Genomic DNA, 15,724 nt, shown 5'->3' on the forward strand with positions numbered 1-15,724 from the left:
TACTCACTGGAAGGAGGCTACTCACTGTCAAAACCCCGCTCTCACAATCGCTACGGGCTGTCTTCTTTTGTCCCCAGAGTACCATCTACACAGTGAGGGAAGTGTACTCCCCATTAGAGAGGAAAATGAAATACTGAACTACAGTTCCTGTTGAATACCCAAAAGCTTGGGCATCCCAACAGACATCTGACTGAAGAGGCCCTACCTCCCAGAGACTTAAAAAGTCATCTACGCAAGCATTATGAGGAAATACGGCAACTGAGAACTCATTCATATGCAGAAGAAGAACACAAAAAGGTCCTCAATGATATCCACAAAAACGCTGTCGGACGTCTATGCCAGGAATTGTTTATGATATTTTTAAGATACATTTCCATACTCGCATTTGGGTATATAATATTTTATCGTCAACCCAATCTTTGTCATTTTACTCATTTTAATGAAATATTTGTCCTTCTTGCTTGTTGTTCTTTTCTTTATTATAATTTTTTTTTAACTCTTAGGAAACAATATGTCCCAGGAATTTATAAAAGCACATAAGTTTAAGTAAACATATATTCACACACACACACACACATTCACATATGCATTGCATGTAACGCATTGATACACATCATTTGAGTTTATATGCTTCACACATTTTCATCGGGAATAGGAAAAAAGAGGAAATGAAAAATCTTGAAAGGAGTCTCCCAACGCCACTTACAAAATATTATTGCATTGCTCAAGGGTACATTTTAGAAAAAAATTTCACAAAATCGAACAAATAAATTTTGGTTATGCCAATAACCAATAACTAAGTGTAAATGCGCTTTGTTATCTTTTTGAGCATGCGAAAAAGTATGTCGGAAGAAGGCGTGGGACCATTTCAATGATTTGGTCAATTCGGTTGCGGGTAGAACGGTATGAGTTCATAAAAAAGTACTTCGTGTATGATTGATAATTTTAAATGAATATAAAAGAAATTTCGTTTTTTGAAATTTTTTATTTTTTTTTTTTTTGGTTGCAAATATCCTGCGCATGTAAAAAGCACAATAAGATCTTAAAATGAAGAAAACAAATGTGTAACGTGGGAACTATTATGTTTATTTTGTGTTGGAGTGGGGGTGCTGTGATTCCATGTTAGAAGTAGTGATGTATAGTTGGAATGTAAAGTTAGTTAGTGAAATGAGTCCGTAGTGTGTTATAAAACGTGATTTGTTCTATGAAAACACCTTAAACTTTGATTTGTGTAATATGGGAATTTGCAGGAATCTGTCTACCTATCTACTATATATCTACATATCCAGCCCTATCATCGACCTAAGTGTGACCAACAAAGATTTAGTTAGGCAAAAGCAGGCTTTTAAGTGGCCACCTCATATTTCCAAGCGGGAGAACACCAAGACAAAGGGTTGGGTTTTAATAAAACTTTTATCCATCTCTTGTCGCACACTGAAATTTCAATAGGGAATCGATATAATAAAGCCTTATGGGGCTTCTTATTTAATGAAATACACCGCCATGGTGTTGCGGCAGCATGCTCCGCCTACCACACCGAAGATCCTGGGTTCACGCCCCGGGCAAAACAACATTAAACTTTTAGAAACAAGTTTTTTCAATTAAAAGAAAGTTTTTCTAAGCGGAGACGCAAGCACTCCGAATGTATTTCTGCCATGAAAAACTTTTCAGTGAAAACTCATCTGCCTCGCAGATGCCGTTCAGTGCCGACTCGTAAAACATGTAGTTCCCGTCCCGTCAATTTGTAGGAAAAATTAAAAAGGAGTACGACGTAAATTAGAAGAGAAGCTCGATCTAAAACCTCTTCTTAGGTAATTGCGTATTACATTTATTTTTACACGCTTGAAGCGCATTAACTCGTTTTGGAAGGATGTGCCGAGAGCTGTTTCGAAAGAGCATATATCCCAGAAGTTGCCAATAGATGGCACTGCCTTCTTTTGTGAATAATTCATTGTGTATCAAAGTCGAACTTCCCAATTTCTTCACAATTATATATGGAATTTTCAGAATCACTCCATTTCGGCATGTTCATAAACGGACTTTCAGAATTCCGGCATAACACCATGCAGACAGACCAAAATACCGTGCTATATAAATCCCAACAAAACAACATCCAACAAAACAATAGCCGACAAATGAAACTCCCGACAACTTTTAATCCCGACAAGACACAATCCAGAGAAAATTTTTTGTAATAACAGAACATTGAGCGAGGGTTACAACTTTCGTTTCCCAAGGCAGCCATTTCTATGTACCCGATGTCGGGATTTTTCCTGACCAAGGGCTGTCATTTCAGTGTATCCCCATTTAATTTGCTGCGTCCTTGGTCGCACCTATTGGATGGAGCGAAGCACTACAACAACATCAACAACAACAATAACAACAGGGTAACAACTTTTGTTCATGTGTGATTGAGATTTGTGTCGGGATTTGATGTCTGAATTATCGGAATAATATCTCGTCGGGGTGTATTATGTATATGGGTATTTTTTTTTATGGGGGGTTTTTATGTCGGGACTATACTATGCACCCATCTCATAACACCGAATCTACTACACAATATCTAGGGCCGAATATATTAAGTCAGTTTCGTGAAAAAGTCGTGTATATCAACATTAGGGTGGTCCCATATAAATTATTTAAAACACAAACAAACTAAGTTTCTTGTTTGATCCTTCAAAGTGTAACAATAGGATACAAAAAACCACGTAAGTTTTGGCCTCTATCGGAGATGGCTTAGCACTGGCGCAATTAAATTTACTATTTTTGGTAATTGCATAATACCCAAAATCGTTAAAACTATAGTAGATGACATCAAATATACCACATTTCGGTCCATTTAGGCAAAGGTTAAGCGGTGTGATATAGAAGTCCCAAATCAGTACACCCTATGAAGACTCGACTTATTTCGAAAACGTGAGACTTACGTGAGACTTTAAAGGAATGAGATAAGTGTTACAAGGATCACTCTAGGAAAAAACGAAAATGTCACGCATCCATAAAGATAAACGAAATAGGGCTTGAGTACCAAGTACACCTGCCGATGTCTAAACACAACTATGTACGTCTATAAAATGCATTTTTTTAATAATTACATGGAGCACGACAAGGGGTTGAAATTAAACCCCAACTGTACCGGTACCAAATATATTCCCTTGCGGGTTAGGGGGCTTGGAATATACCCGCGGCAGGGATGCCTGTCGTAAGAGGCGACTAAAATACCAAATTGATTCAAGGGATTGCCAGCGCATTATATAGCTTCTCCCACCCAACTGTCTACATCACCCACCCGTGGTGAGTCCTTCTTTAACAGCCGAGGCTTTGGCGACCCGAAGTTCCTTATGAATCTAGGGGTTGGGAGAGCGGGATGGCCCAGAAGGTTTCATGTGGTCATACCAAATCGTACCCGGGATGGTCGGGCTATTACTTTAATGGTGCTTGTTACCGGAACGTACCAGATCTGCAAAGGACCATCAACAGCAATAACACTTCTCAAGGCCTTCGGGTAGTGTCTCTATCGCTAAAACAACAACAACGTAATCGGGCTTTTTGAGAAGAGCTTTTTCAGTTTTTTATTGGAAGCAACCGAAAGCAAATTATTATCGTTGAGTCAGCTACTTGTCACCACCGAGTTATCGGCTGATTATTGGCCTCGTATCGGCTTGTCATCCACGGTTTACACATGCGCTATCGATTTTATATTTAAGTTTCATCGGTATCTGTTTCATACCAAACCGATGAAAGTATCATTAAAAAATCGATAACATGTCAATAAGAAATTGATATGATTCCGATAAGAAATCGATAACTTTTCTATAATAAGGCGATACATTTTTGATAACAAATCAATAACCTTTCGATAACAATTTTATCAATATCGATTTCATACCAAACCGATAAATGCGTCATTAAAATCAATAACACGTCAACAAGAAAGTGATACAATTCCCATAAGAAGTCGATAACTTTTCGATAGTAGGGCGATCACTTTTTGATGACAAATCAGTAACATTTCGATAAAAAATCTATAAGAAAGTGTAAATACTGCGATAAACAATTGATAACTATCCGAAACCAAATCCATACCTTCTCCATTACAAACCAATAACTTTTTGATAAGTAGTCGATATCGTTTCGATAAAAAAATTGATAACAAAACGGTAATTCTTCAATAAAATTTTGATAACTCATCGAAAACCTTTGTTATCGATACGCGAACTCAGTTGAAATTACCTAGAAATTACCCATAATATACATATTCACCAATATTTGATTGCCAAATTTTGCTTAACTTTTAACGAGCTCAAACCAACGAAACCACAAAAAACTAATTTATCATTGAACACTAGTTAAATCCCAAAAGTTTATAATCATCATTAAAATCTATTGATTGCCCTAAACAAAATTAACATTTTATTAACATTTCAGTCCTCCAACTTTAAGTCATTGATCGCTTGCTTAAATATCCATAGAAATAAAGAAATAAATACGTAAATGCTTTTCACTCTTTTGTGAGCTTTGAGTTATTGGGATTTTAATTCATTTGTGCTGTATTAAACTGAAATTTGTGCGTTGCTTTAGTAAATTTGTATTTTAATGCACTACTGTTTAGGCAGGATGCCTAACCTTTCCGCAGCTGATTGCGACCCCCCCAATGCAACTCTGCAAATCGATACTCGATACTCGAATTAATTTATAACCACCCACACCATCACCCTCATGCATGTGCATGCATGTACATGCACGTGTATGTGTGCTTTTAGTCAGCACTCATGCATATGCATGTCGGGGTTGATGTGTGGGTGCCTTTCCCCTCCAAAACGGAGGATTTTGCGGGTCAACGGTTGTAGCTTGCTATACGACCGGCCTCTTTGATTTCAACAGCCAACCAGCACGCATCTGCCGCCAACGATCTCTGCCGTTCTGATCACAATAAATTCAGGTAATATTGTAACCAACTAATTCATATAGTTATACAATAAACCACATATATTATAACGAGAAATCTCGTCTATTTGCTTATTTTCTATTCCATACACCTATTTCCCACTGAGATCGACCCCGGTGCGCCCACCTACGACTCAGGAGCATACGCACCCCGGCCGAACATTTGGTCCTTCTCCCCGAAAAAGGAACCACAGCGATATAAATTACAGTCCACAACATAAGACCATAGCTGACCGCACACATTTTAAGAATTCCTCACAAAATTCATCAGGAAAAGTATTTTGCCCACCAACAAAAAGTCTATTATTTAACACCAGCGTCAAAACACTGAGCAAGCGACAGCCAGCGGAAGCCACTGCAGCACACAAGCTACGTGCCACACCGGAATACAAATCACCAAAAAGTTCAAAGTAAGTGCAATATTTCTTGCCACATTTTTTTGGTTAAAAATAATAAATAAAAATTGCGAAAATCCATTTGAAGTGCCATAAGTGCTTGTAACTGACCGCGAAAAGTGTAAAAACCTGTGTAGTGCCAAAAAGAAAAATAGGTGCAAACGCGTTGCATTATTTATTTTTTATAACGTCGTTTAACATTCCTTGTGACTATCTGGTCTGTCCCCCCACCAGCGGTAAGGCTCTCCGGACACAGCACAAGGAAGAGGTGCACATAACCTCACATTCACATAAAAATCTCACGCCATACGGCTGTGGCAATTTTCATTTTCTTTTCAAACACTTTAATTTTCACTAACTAAATCGACACAGTTTTTACAACAGTTTTCACTGAGTTTTGACACTTTTCGTCGAGTTGTTATATCAGCGCGCGCACTTATTTATAAAAAGTTTTAACGTTGAAGTGGCGAGTGGCCCCTTTAATTCCACAAAAGACGTTGTTGTTGCTCTCCCCTTCTCCCTGCTTTTCGGCACAAATAAGCTGCAAAGTCAGTGAAAAAATAAACAAATTGAAAGCGTTAAATAAAGAGTTTTTCTATATTTTAAGCATTGTCGGTTGGGTGATTCGCACAGGTTTTTTCAGTTTTACAACCCCTTTTTAATTTGATCACAAATTTAATCCATGAACATGGAATCATATATTAGATTGGCCGATCGAATAATCGAATTCGAGGCCGATTTTAATGACATCAATGCGGCTCTGCACACTGTGCACACTCTTGCAATACAGCAAAAGGAGTTGCAAGCTAAGTGGGAAAAAGCAGAGAACGCCCTAGAGGAGTTGCTTGGCTCTGACACGCTCGACGCAAAGAAAATTGCAGCGGTCAAGATCAAGCATAAAGCGGCATATGCCGTATTCCTGAGATGCATGTCAAACATGGCTGAACTTCAAGCCAAATTGAAGGAGGAAAAAGATAGGGCAGTCAAACCTGAGGGAGAACGCGGGCGCGAACACAGTATCCGCCTGCCAGCTTGCGATACTGAGGTATTCAAGGGCGACTACCTATCTTGGCCAACGTTTCGTGACCTGTTCACGGCCATCTATAAAAATAACAGTCGCTTAAGCCCGGTAGAAAAGTTATTCCACCTTAACCAAAAAACCCAAGGTGAGGCAAAGGACATTGTCAAGAAATGTCCTTTGACAAATGAAGGCTTCGAAACAGCCTGGAAAAACCTATGTGAGAGATACGAGAATAAACGGATTCTCGTAAACTCACAACTACAAATTTTGTTTAACTTAAAAAAGATAGATAGTGAGTGCGGCAGCTCTATCAAAACCTTACAGCGCGACATAAATAATTGCTTGGCATCTTTAAAAACACATCAGATCGATGTGTCAAATTGGGATGCGATTATTACCTATTTATGTTCGACAAAATTACCTGAAAACACGTTGGCCCTATGGGAGCAGAGCATTGATCACAAGACGGACATATCCAAGTGGGAGGATATGGACAAATTCTTGTCAAATCGTTTCCAGACACTTGAAACCGTGTCTGGTTTTACAGGGAATGCCACTTCTAAAGTGCAAAAATCAAACACGTCGCGCCAGTCGACGGAAAACCCTACAAAAAGACTTGGTGCTTTTCAAACCAAAGTAACCAAGCAAACAACAAAATCAATATGTAAAATGTGCAAATCTACGGCGCACAGATTACGCAACTGTTCACGTTTTTGCGATTTAAATCCGGTAGAAAGGATTAAATTCGTCAAATCCACAAACGGCTGCCTGAATTGTTTATCCCCAGGACACACAGTGACGAGGTGCACCAGTTCGTACAACTGTTCCAAATGCCACTCTCGTCACCACACGCTCCTGCATGCGGACACACTTCAGCAACCGGCGGTACGAAATCCCTTCAAAGATGCGGATAATGCCCCATCAACTTCGGCACAGGCAAGGAAAAGGCAGGAATCGGGACAACCACCTTCCTCGGCGAATCAGAATGTCAAATCCTGCCATGCCAATTCCAGCACAGGCGTGCTATTAGGAACTGCTCGCGTACACATTCACCATAATGGTACCGACTTCTCCGCGCGGGCATTAATTGATTCTGGGTCTGAATGTTCCTTCATAACTGAAAGACTGAAACGCAGAATCAATTTGCCAGCGAGGAAAATGCATGCCCATGTTTCAGGCATCACAAATGCGGTGTCAGCTCAGGTGAAAGAAGCATCCAACATCGAACTACGTTCACCAGTGGATCCCTGCTTCAGCCTGACTACACCCGTACTAGTTCTAACGAAACTCACTGGGAATCTTCCATCCTGCCATATCAACGCAATGACTATGCAGGCATTCCCAGACTTGATTTTGGCAGACAAGAGGTTCTACGTCAACGAAGACGTAGACCTCATACTTGGCGGAGACATATATCCCCACATTATAATGAGCGGTATAAAGAAGAATGTGCTTAACACACTCTTAGCCCAAGAGACAGTGTTCGGTTGGATACTAACCGGTCGTATCGAATCAGCGAATCCAACGAAGAGCATTATGTCTTTTTACAACGAGGTTGCGTTAGACAATCAACTCAAAGCTTTCTGGGAGGTAGAAAATGTACCCAAAAATAAAATATTAAATGAGGATGAAAGGTACTGCGAACAACTATTTAAAGAAACAACGCAGCGAAGTGAGAATGGAAGGTACACCGTGTCACTACCATTCCGTCAAGATTACCCTAACAATATTAACTTGGGACCATCCCTGAAGCGTGCATGCTCTCAATTCTTCCGGAATGAGGGGCGGCTAATAAAAAACCCAGATTTAGGAAAAGAATATGTTCGAGTGTTGTCAGAATATGAAACGCTTGGACATATGAGAAAATTAAAAAAGAATATCCCATCCGACGATTCGGATCATTACTTCCTGCCCCACCACGCCGTTATTAAAGCAGAAAGTACCACTACAAAGGTACGCGTAGTATTTAATGCCTCGAGCCCTACGGCCAACGGTAATAGCTTAAACGATATTCTCCTCCCAGGCCCAGTTCTACAAGCCGATCTACCCATACTTATCTTACGATGGAGACTATACCGCTTCGTATTCAATAGCGACATCGAAAAGATGTATCGACAAATTTGGGTGAACGAAAATCACACCAAATTTCAACGTATTGTGCATCGCACTTCCCCGAATGACCCTATTAGTCTTTACGAATTAAAGACGGTTACCTTCGGAGTGAATTGCGCTCCATATCTCGCGATAAGAACGCTCCTACAACTAGCAGACGACGTCTCAAACTCGCACCCTACAGCGGCTAGCATACTGCGAGAATACATGTATGTAGATGATGTGTTAGCGGGTGGACATACGATCACATCGACTATTAAAGCCAGAGATGAAATTCGTCAAGTCCTACAATCAGCGGGCTTTCCACTTCGCAAATGGACCTCCAACTCAGAGGACATTCTAAGGGACATCCCCAAAGCAGACCTGCTCAATGAAAACTTCCTGGCATTCGAAGATACCAGTTCAGTGAAAGCATTAGGTATTCGATGGAATGCCCTCTCCGACTTATTTTATTTTCAAGCAGGGACGCTGGACAACCCGGAAAACATTACGAAGAGAGCGATACTATCAGCAATCGCCAAACTTTTCGATCCCTTGGGATGGCTGGCACCAATGGTCATTGTGACAAAAATACTCATGCAGAGTATTTGGTTGGAAGGCACCGCTTGGGACGAACCAGTATCTACCAGTACGCTGGAACGATGGAAAACCTTCACCGACCAGTACCATGAAATCGATAAAATCCGGATACCTAGATGGGTCAACTTTTCTCCAGGAACCGACATCGAGATCCATGGATTTTGTGACGCATCCGAGAAGGCTTATGCAGCAGTCATTTACATGCGTGTCAAAACGGATGATAATGTCTGCACAAACCTACTTCTAGCCAAAACCCGAGTAGCCCCAGTGAAAACTCTTTCTCTTCCACGATTGGAGCTTTGCGGAGCCGTGCTGTTAGCGGAAATCACCGAATCAATTCTCAGGAATCTCAAGTTGGGACCAGTGAAAGTGCACCTGTGGACGGATTCAACGATCGTCCTCGCATGGATAAGGAAACCGCCCTGTTCCTGGTCAACCTTCGTCGCACATCGGATCACCAAGATCATCGACATGGTCGGACATAGGGACTGGCTGCACGTGAACTCAGAGTCCAACCCAGCAGATTTAGGCAGCAGAGGAGTACCTGCGTCTGAGTTGGTCAACAATTCGTTGTGGTGGCAGGGACCTTCTTGGCTGCAAGAAGACACTTCCCAATGGCCAGCACAAGAAAGTGACTACATCACCTCCGTAGAAGAAAAGAGGGCGAAGACCTGCGCAACAACAACAGTAAATACTATCGATGTTCTTCAACGCTTTTCAGACCTACCTAGGGCTTTACGGGTGCTCTCATACGTAATGAGGTTCTACCGAAGAACTCACCCCAATACAAAAAAATCATTTCAGGTCGAGTCACCTTTAATCTCTCCTGATGAGATCAAATCAGTAACCCAAATCTTAATTAAAATCTATCAGAAACAACATTATAGTTCCGAATATAATGATCTAAAGGCCGGAAAACCAATTGGAGGGAAAAGTGTAATACTCTCACTTAATCCCTACTTAGACCAAGATGGCATCATTCGGGTAGGAGGGCGACTCGGGGCGTCAAAGGACTTAGCTTTTACTGAACGCCACCCAATCCTCCTCCCATACAACTGTCGGTTATCCCGCCTGACAGTCCTAATGTTTCATCAACAAAGTTTGCATGGGGAGAACCAACTCATGTTGCGTCTGATACGCACCCAATACTGGATACCTAACATCAAAACCATGATTAGGGCTACAATTCACAATTGCAAAGTTTGCACTGTACACCGAAAGCGTGCTCAGACCCAACTTATGGGTATTCTCCCTCGCGAACGCACGACATTCAGCCGTGCATTCACGAATACTGGAGTCGACTTTGCCGGTCCCTTCGACATCAAAAGTTACCGCGGCAGAGGGTGTCGACTATCCAAAGGCTATGTCTGCCTTTTCGTGTGTTTTTCCACACGAGCGATTCATTTGGAGGCCACTACTGACCTCAGCACCCCATCATTTCTTGCGGCTTTTGCCCGTTTTATATCTAGACGCGGATGTCCCAAAAACGTCTACTCCGACAACGGTACCAACTTTGTCGGAGCTTCACGATCCCTACGATCGGAATTCAAAACCTTCATGGCACAAGCCCGAGACAATGCTGTCTCGAAGTACAGCCACCAGTCACTCACTTGGCATTTCATCCCTGCGGGCGCTCCCCACATGGGAGGGCTGTGGGAGGCTGGAGTGAAAAGCTTCAAAAGCCACTTCAAAAAGATAGCCTCACCACACAAATTTACATTCGAGGAATTCCATACACTCTTGTGCCGCATCGAGGCATGCCTGAACTCGCGGCCCCTCAGCCCGGCATCCAATGACCCAACGGACCTTGAGCCGCTTACTCCAGGTCATTTCCTCACTGGCGGCCATCTACTGGCTCCGCCAGAGCCGGATGCTAGTGAGAGCCCTGCCTCGATGATCAATCGGTGGCAGAAACTCAAAGCCCTCCATCACACTTTCTGCAAGCGATGGAAAACCGAATATCTATCCGAACTTCAAAAAAGAGTGAAGTGGAAGCATCCCAAACAAAATATAAAAGTGGGAGATCTCGCTGTCCTCAAAGAGGACCACTTATCTCCCAACGAATGGAGGTTAGGTCGAGTTGTCAACGTACACCCCGGCGAAGATGACCGAGTACGCGTAGTCGACCTCCAAACCGAGAAGGGTCAAGTCAGACGACCTTTGGTCAAACTGATCCTTCTTCCAACGGAAGAGACGGATTGCGAGAAGGCTAAGTGCTCCTCCTAACAATCCCTCCGTTCCTCCATACCCCTCCCTTCAAAAAAAATTAAACCCAAAACACTATTTCCCCCGACTACCTACAATTAGAGGCCCACGGTTGTAATAGCATAGAAAGCAAATTAAGGAACCTGCGTCTTCGTGTCTCTCTACCCCTAAGCCTGCGTTTCTCCCGAGCCATATATTATAATCAACCCCCCGGTCTCGTGATGGTGCGAGTCTACCGGAGGGGAATCCTAAAACGTACGACGCGATGGCAATGGGGAAAGGGAGCGCGGGACATGAAGACGCGTTTCAACCACGCGCCGTGATGCCCCGCTATCCCTAAGCTTGTGGCTATGCCCTAATCAACCCCCCGGTCTCGTGATGGTGCGAGTCTACCGGAGGGCGATCCTACATCTTCTCTTTTTTTTCTCTACCTCCGGTCTCGTTTCGAGTCTGCCGGAGGGACTCCTACACCTGACTACGGAGCGAGACGCACGAAGACGCGGGAGAGCGTACAAAAAGCTCGCAAAAAAAAAAAAAAAAAAACATTTTTTTTTTTCGATCTAAGTTTTTTTTAACAAGACTAACCGGGGGCCCCCCTGAACAGAAAACCCCATAATTCACTCGCTCACCCAGAGCGAGGACACCAGAAAACCCCATAATTCACTCGCTCACCCAGAGCGAGGACACCAGAAAATCCCCGAATTCACTCGCCCGCCCCGAGCGAGGACACCAGAGACCATCCCATTCACTCGTTATCCCATAACGAGGACATCATAACAACCTACCGCAGAAGGGTGAACCGATCTGCCACAGAACCTTAAGGCTTTCAGCCCATTATCTTTCTCACTTTCCAAGAATTTAACTCAAAAGTCACTCGCTCTCCAGAGCAAGGACACCAGAACCCTAACGCAGATCCAGGATCTGCCACATAATGCATCTGCACTCGGTCAAAGGCACTCGGCCAACTGAATTTAAAAAAAGAAAAAAAAATCATCACATCACCCAAAATCTTTTCTACTCATAAATTTGAGTTTTCCAATGAAAAAAAAAAGAGAAAAAATTTTTTTTGCAAGTGGGAAAAAGTTCCCTAACCTTGAGCAGTATCCAGTACCCCTTACCACTGGTGGGGGGAAGTACCAGACTTACAAAAGGTCGTTGAAAGCGGGAGTGCATCCCACCGGGTGGATACTTCCCTTACCTCGAACAGTATCTGATACCCCTTACCACTGGTGGGGGGAAGTGCCAGACTTGAACGAGGTTTTAACAAAAAAAAAAACCGACTAATGTTATTTTTACAACTTTGCGCAGTATCTGCTACCCCTTACCACTGGTGGGGGGAAGTAGCGGACTGACGCGGAGCTTGTGTAGTATCTCTATCTCAGACGACGCCAAAAACTAGTCACCACTTTGTCTAACAAATAACTTTGCATCGAGCTTTGTAAAGATAGGTTATGAATGCTGACTTTTTTGAATATCCTTTTGGCACGTCCTGGATGTGTTCGTATCCAAACGACCCAGTCCAGACATTGTTAGTGAAATGTTTTGTATTGAATGCACGCCTTCAAATATTTTACTAGAAAGTCTTTGAAGTACATACTGAATATTCAAAAATTTAACTGCGACAACGCTGTTCGAGTGTTTATAAAATTATTTCTTGTACTAAAAACTTTAAGCTTTTTTGTATTTATTTAGTATATACTATTTGTATTTTAAAGTATGTATATATATAATAATATACGCTGTTTGAAGCGCACCAGAATCGGCAACAACAATCTTCTTGCTTGTCTTGCCCGATTGTGAGCACAAACCCTCAATAGCCTTCACTACATCCATGCCTTCGACAACCTTGCCGAAAACCACATGCTTATTGTCCAACCATGCTGTCTTTACAGTACAAATGAAAAATTGCGATCCGTTGGTGTGGGGTCCAGCGTTAGCCATTGACAAAATACCGGGTTCAATGTGTTTCAAGATGAAGTTCTCATCAGCAAATTTAGTGCCATAGATAGATTTACCACCAGTGCCATTGTGATTTGTAAAATCACCACCTTGACACATGAAGTTAGGAATGACACGATGGAAACAGGAGCCTTTATAACCGAAGCCTTTTTCGCCTGTGCATAAGGCACGGAAATTCTCAGCTGCTTTGGGCACAACATCGGGACGTAGCTCCATAACGATGCGGCCGAGAGGCTGTCCATCAGCAGTCATGTCAAAAAATACACGGGGGAGACCCATTTTGCCTTTACTGCTTTTATTACTGAAGAAACGAACACCACGAAATCCTATTTGAGACGGAAAATATACGTATATTCTCAAGGGTCATGCTGTTTAACAAAATCTTGAAGTAATTTTGGTATTTGATTGTGATAGGAAATTTATATTTACTTATAACTGTAGCAACTAGACACTTAAGAGTCATAAAATTCATTAGTGGTATGGCATTGGCTGGATTGCTTACAATCAAATTGAATGGACGTTCATCCGATTCACTTAGTTGATCTAGGTCCCCACCGTGTTCCAATAGCAACGATATAATATCATTAGAATAGTTATATGGTTGCACAGCAACAGGTAGGGGCGTTGATTTGGCCTCATTTTTGGCGTTAACATTCATTCCACAATCGACTAGTAGCTTAATAACTTTTGCATTTGGAAACACAATCGTTAAATTGTTCTCATCATTCAAGTCACCACTCTTTATAACACTCAAGCGAGACACACACAAATGTAACACTGTATCGCAAGTGAAAGCCCTACGCACCTTCGCGCGTACTAAATCTCGCACAGAACAAAATACCCATTTTGTCTGTTCATGCGTTGTTGCTGTACTACTTACTACGCATTGCAACTAAATATAATAAATTTTTGGCAAATTGAATAACTTCTGTTCCGCCCAGTTTTGAGGTGCCGTACACGCGATCCACAAATGTTATAGGTACTTCACCAATACTGGAGCCATGTTGACGTGCGCGTACTAACATTTCCACTTGAAAGACATAGCCTTTCGAAACACAACTGGCAATACATCTCTCGAGCACGTCCTTTTTTATCTAAACGAAATGAACCAGTTAAATCCGACGCATTGGGACGCAGTAGAATTTGCGAAAGGAAGTTAGCTCCGCGAGATATGAGTTTACGTTTGAAGTCCCAACCGAAAACCCCACCCTCACCTCTATACCGTGTACCTGAGACTATATCATAGTCCTTTGTAGCTTGAAGCTCAATGAATGCGGGAATGAATCTCGGATGATGGCTCAAATCCGCATCCACTATTATAATAAAATCTCCAGTGGCGGGTTTGATACCGTTGATGTAGGCAGTACCAAGACCCAGTTTGGATTCGCGCGGTCGCAGCACTATCGTCGGTTCCCCATAGATTTTTTATAGATCCTAAGCTAAAGCTAAAGTTCCATCTGGACTACCATCGTCAATTACTATAACTTCATATTTGTCACCACTTTCGCTGAGGTATTTGACAATTAGCCAAACTATAATTGGCAAATTTTCTTTTTCATTATATGTGGGCAGTAGAGCACTATATTTATGACCACTTGTAGGCATTTTATTTTTAAGTTTGTTGCTTATAATTAATAACTTACTGGGGAAAACTGCGAGCTGCTGCGTGTTGTTCGAAGTAGGAAATTCCACATCAGCCTGTGCTGGACAAGGACTATTTTTTTCGTCGCATTGCAACAAAAGAGGCTTCATTAAACATACCACGTAATTGCTGTTGCAGTATGTGTTCCACCAATTTGACACTTTCTAGGCGTGGGTGATCGCTGTCGCCGAAACTCCGCATTATGTCGGAAACTTCTGGTAAAAATGTGGCTGGTAAACCATCTCCTACGGCGCCGGCTGCTGGTCCGGCCACTATTGGCATTTTTTTGCCACCGCCATCCACCTGAAAAAGAAAAAATAAAGAAAATGAGTTAAAAATCTGAAATAACCTAAGAAAATATTTATTTCAGTAAAATTATTGCAAAATATTTTACCACTCACCCTTTTTGTCCAGCAACGCGTAAAACTCCACATGAATTGAAGCCACTATTGCCATTTTTTTGCCCCCGCCATCCACCTGAAAAAGAAAAAAATAAAGAAAATGAGTTAAAAATCTGAAATAACCTAAGAAAATATTTATTTCAGTAAAATTATTGAAAAATATTTTACCACTTACCTTTTTTGTCCAGCAACGCGTAAAACTCCACATGAATTGAAGCAAAAAAAAACGGTAAAATAAATCTTTCGATTCATTTTTTTTTGCTTCATTCTCTATACTGGAATGTTCAAACCAGTATGTATGTATGTATGATACATACAAGAAAACTAGAGACGACAGAGTTGCCATGCTACCCAACCCGACCACCCAATGGTGCGTTTCTTGTTTGCGTCTGTCTGAGATTAGAGAAGACAACACAAGGTTACATCACAAGAGCAACCCCCCCCCCCCACCCCCCCCCCCCCC

At 41.9% G+C, this 15,724-nt stretch overlaps 1 protein-coding gene and 1 pseudogene across 1 annotated transcript; both read right to left on the reverse strand.

The window, feature by feature from the left end:
* Positions 1-12,957: 12,957 nt before the first annotated feature.
* Positions 12,958-13,555, reverse strand: LOC137247778 (peptidyl-prolyl cis-trans isomerase-like). Its single transcript, XM_067778729.1, has one exon. It carries the CDS (start codon positions 13,495-13,497, stop codon positions 12,958-12,960), a length of 540 nt encoding a protein of 179 aa, XP_067634830.1. The 5' UTR covers positions 13,498-13,555.
* Positions 13,556-13,574: 19 nt separating this feature from the next.
* Positions 13,575-15,478, reverse strand: LOC137247781 (dolichol-phosphate mannosyltransferase subunit 1-like; annotated as a pseudogene).
* Between the last annotated feature and the right edge of the window lie 246 nt (positions 15,479-15,724).

This window comes from Eurosta solidaginis, chromosome 4, assembly GCF_040869045.1.
Source record: "Eurosta solidaginis isolate ZX-2024a chromosome 4, ASM4086904v1, whole genome shotgun sequence".
Lineage (NCBI taxonomy): Eukaryota > Metazoa > Arthropoda > Insecta > Diptera > Tephritidae > Eurosta > Eurosta solidaginis.

Coding starts and splice junctions, on each gene's coding strand:
- LOC137247778 (XM_067778729.1), bottom strand. CDS start 13,497: ATGGGTCTCCCCCGTGTATTTTTTGACATGACTGCTGATGGACAGCCT.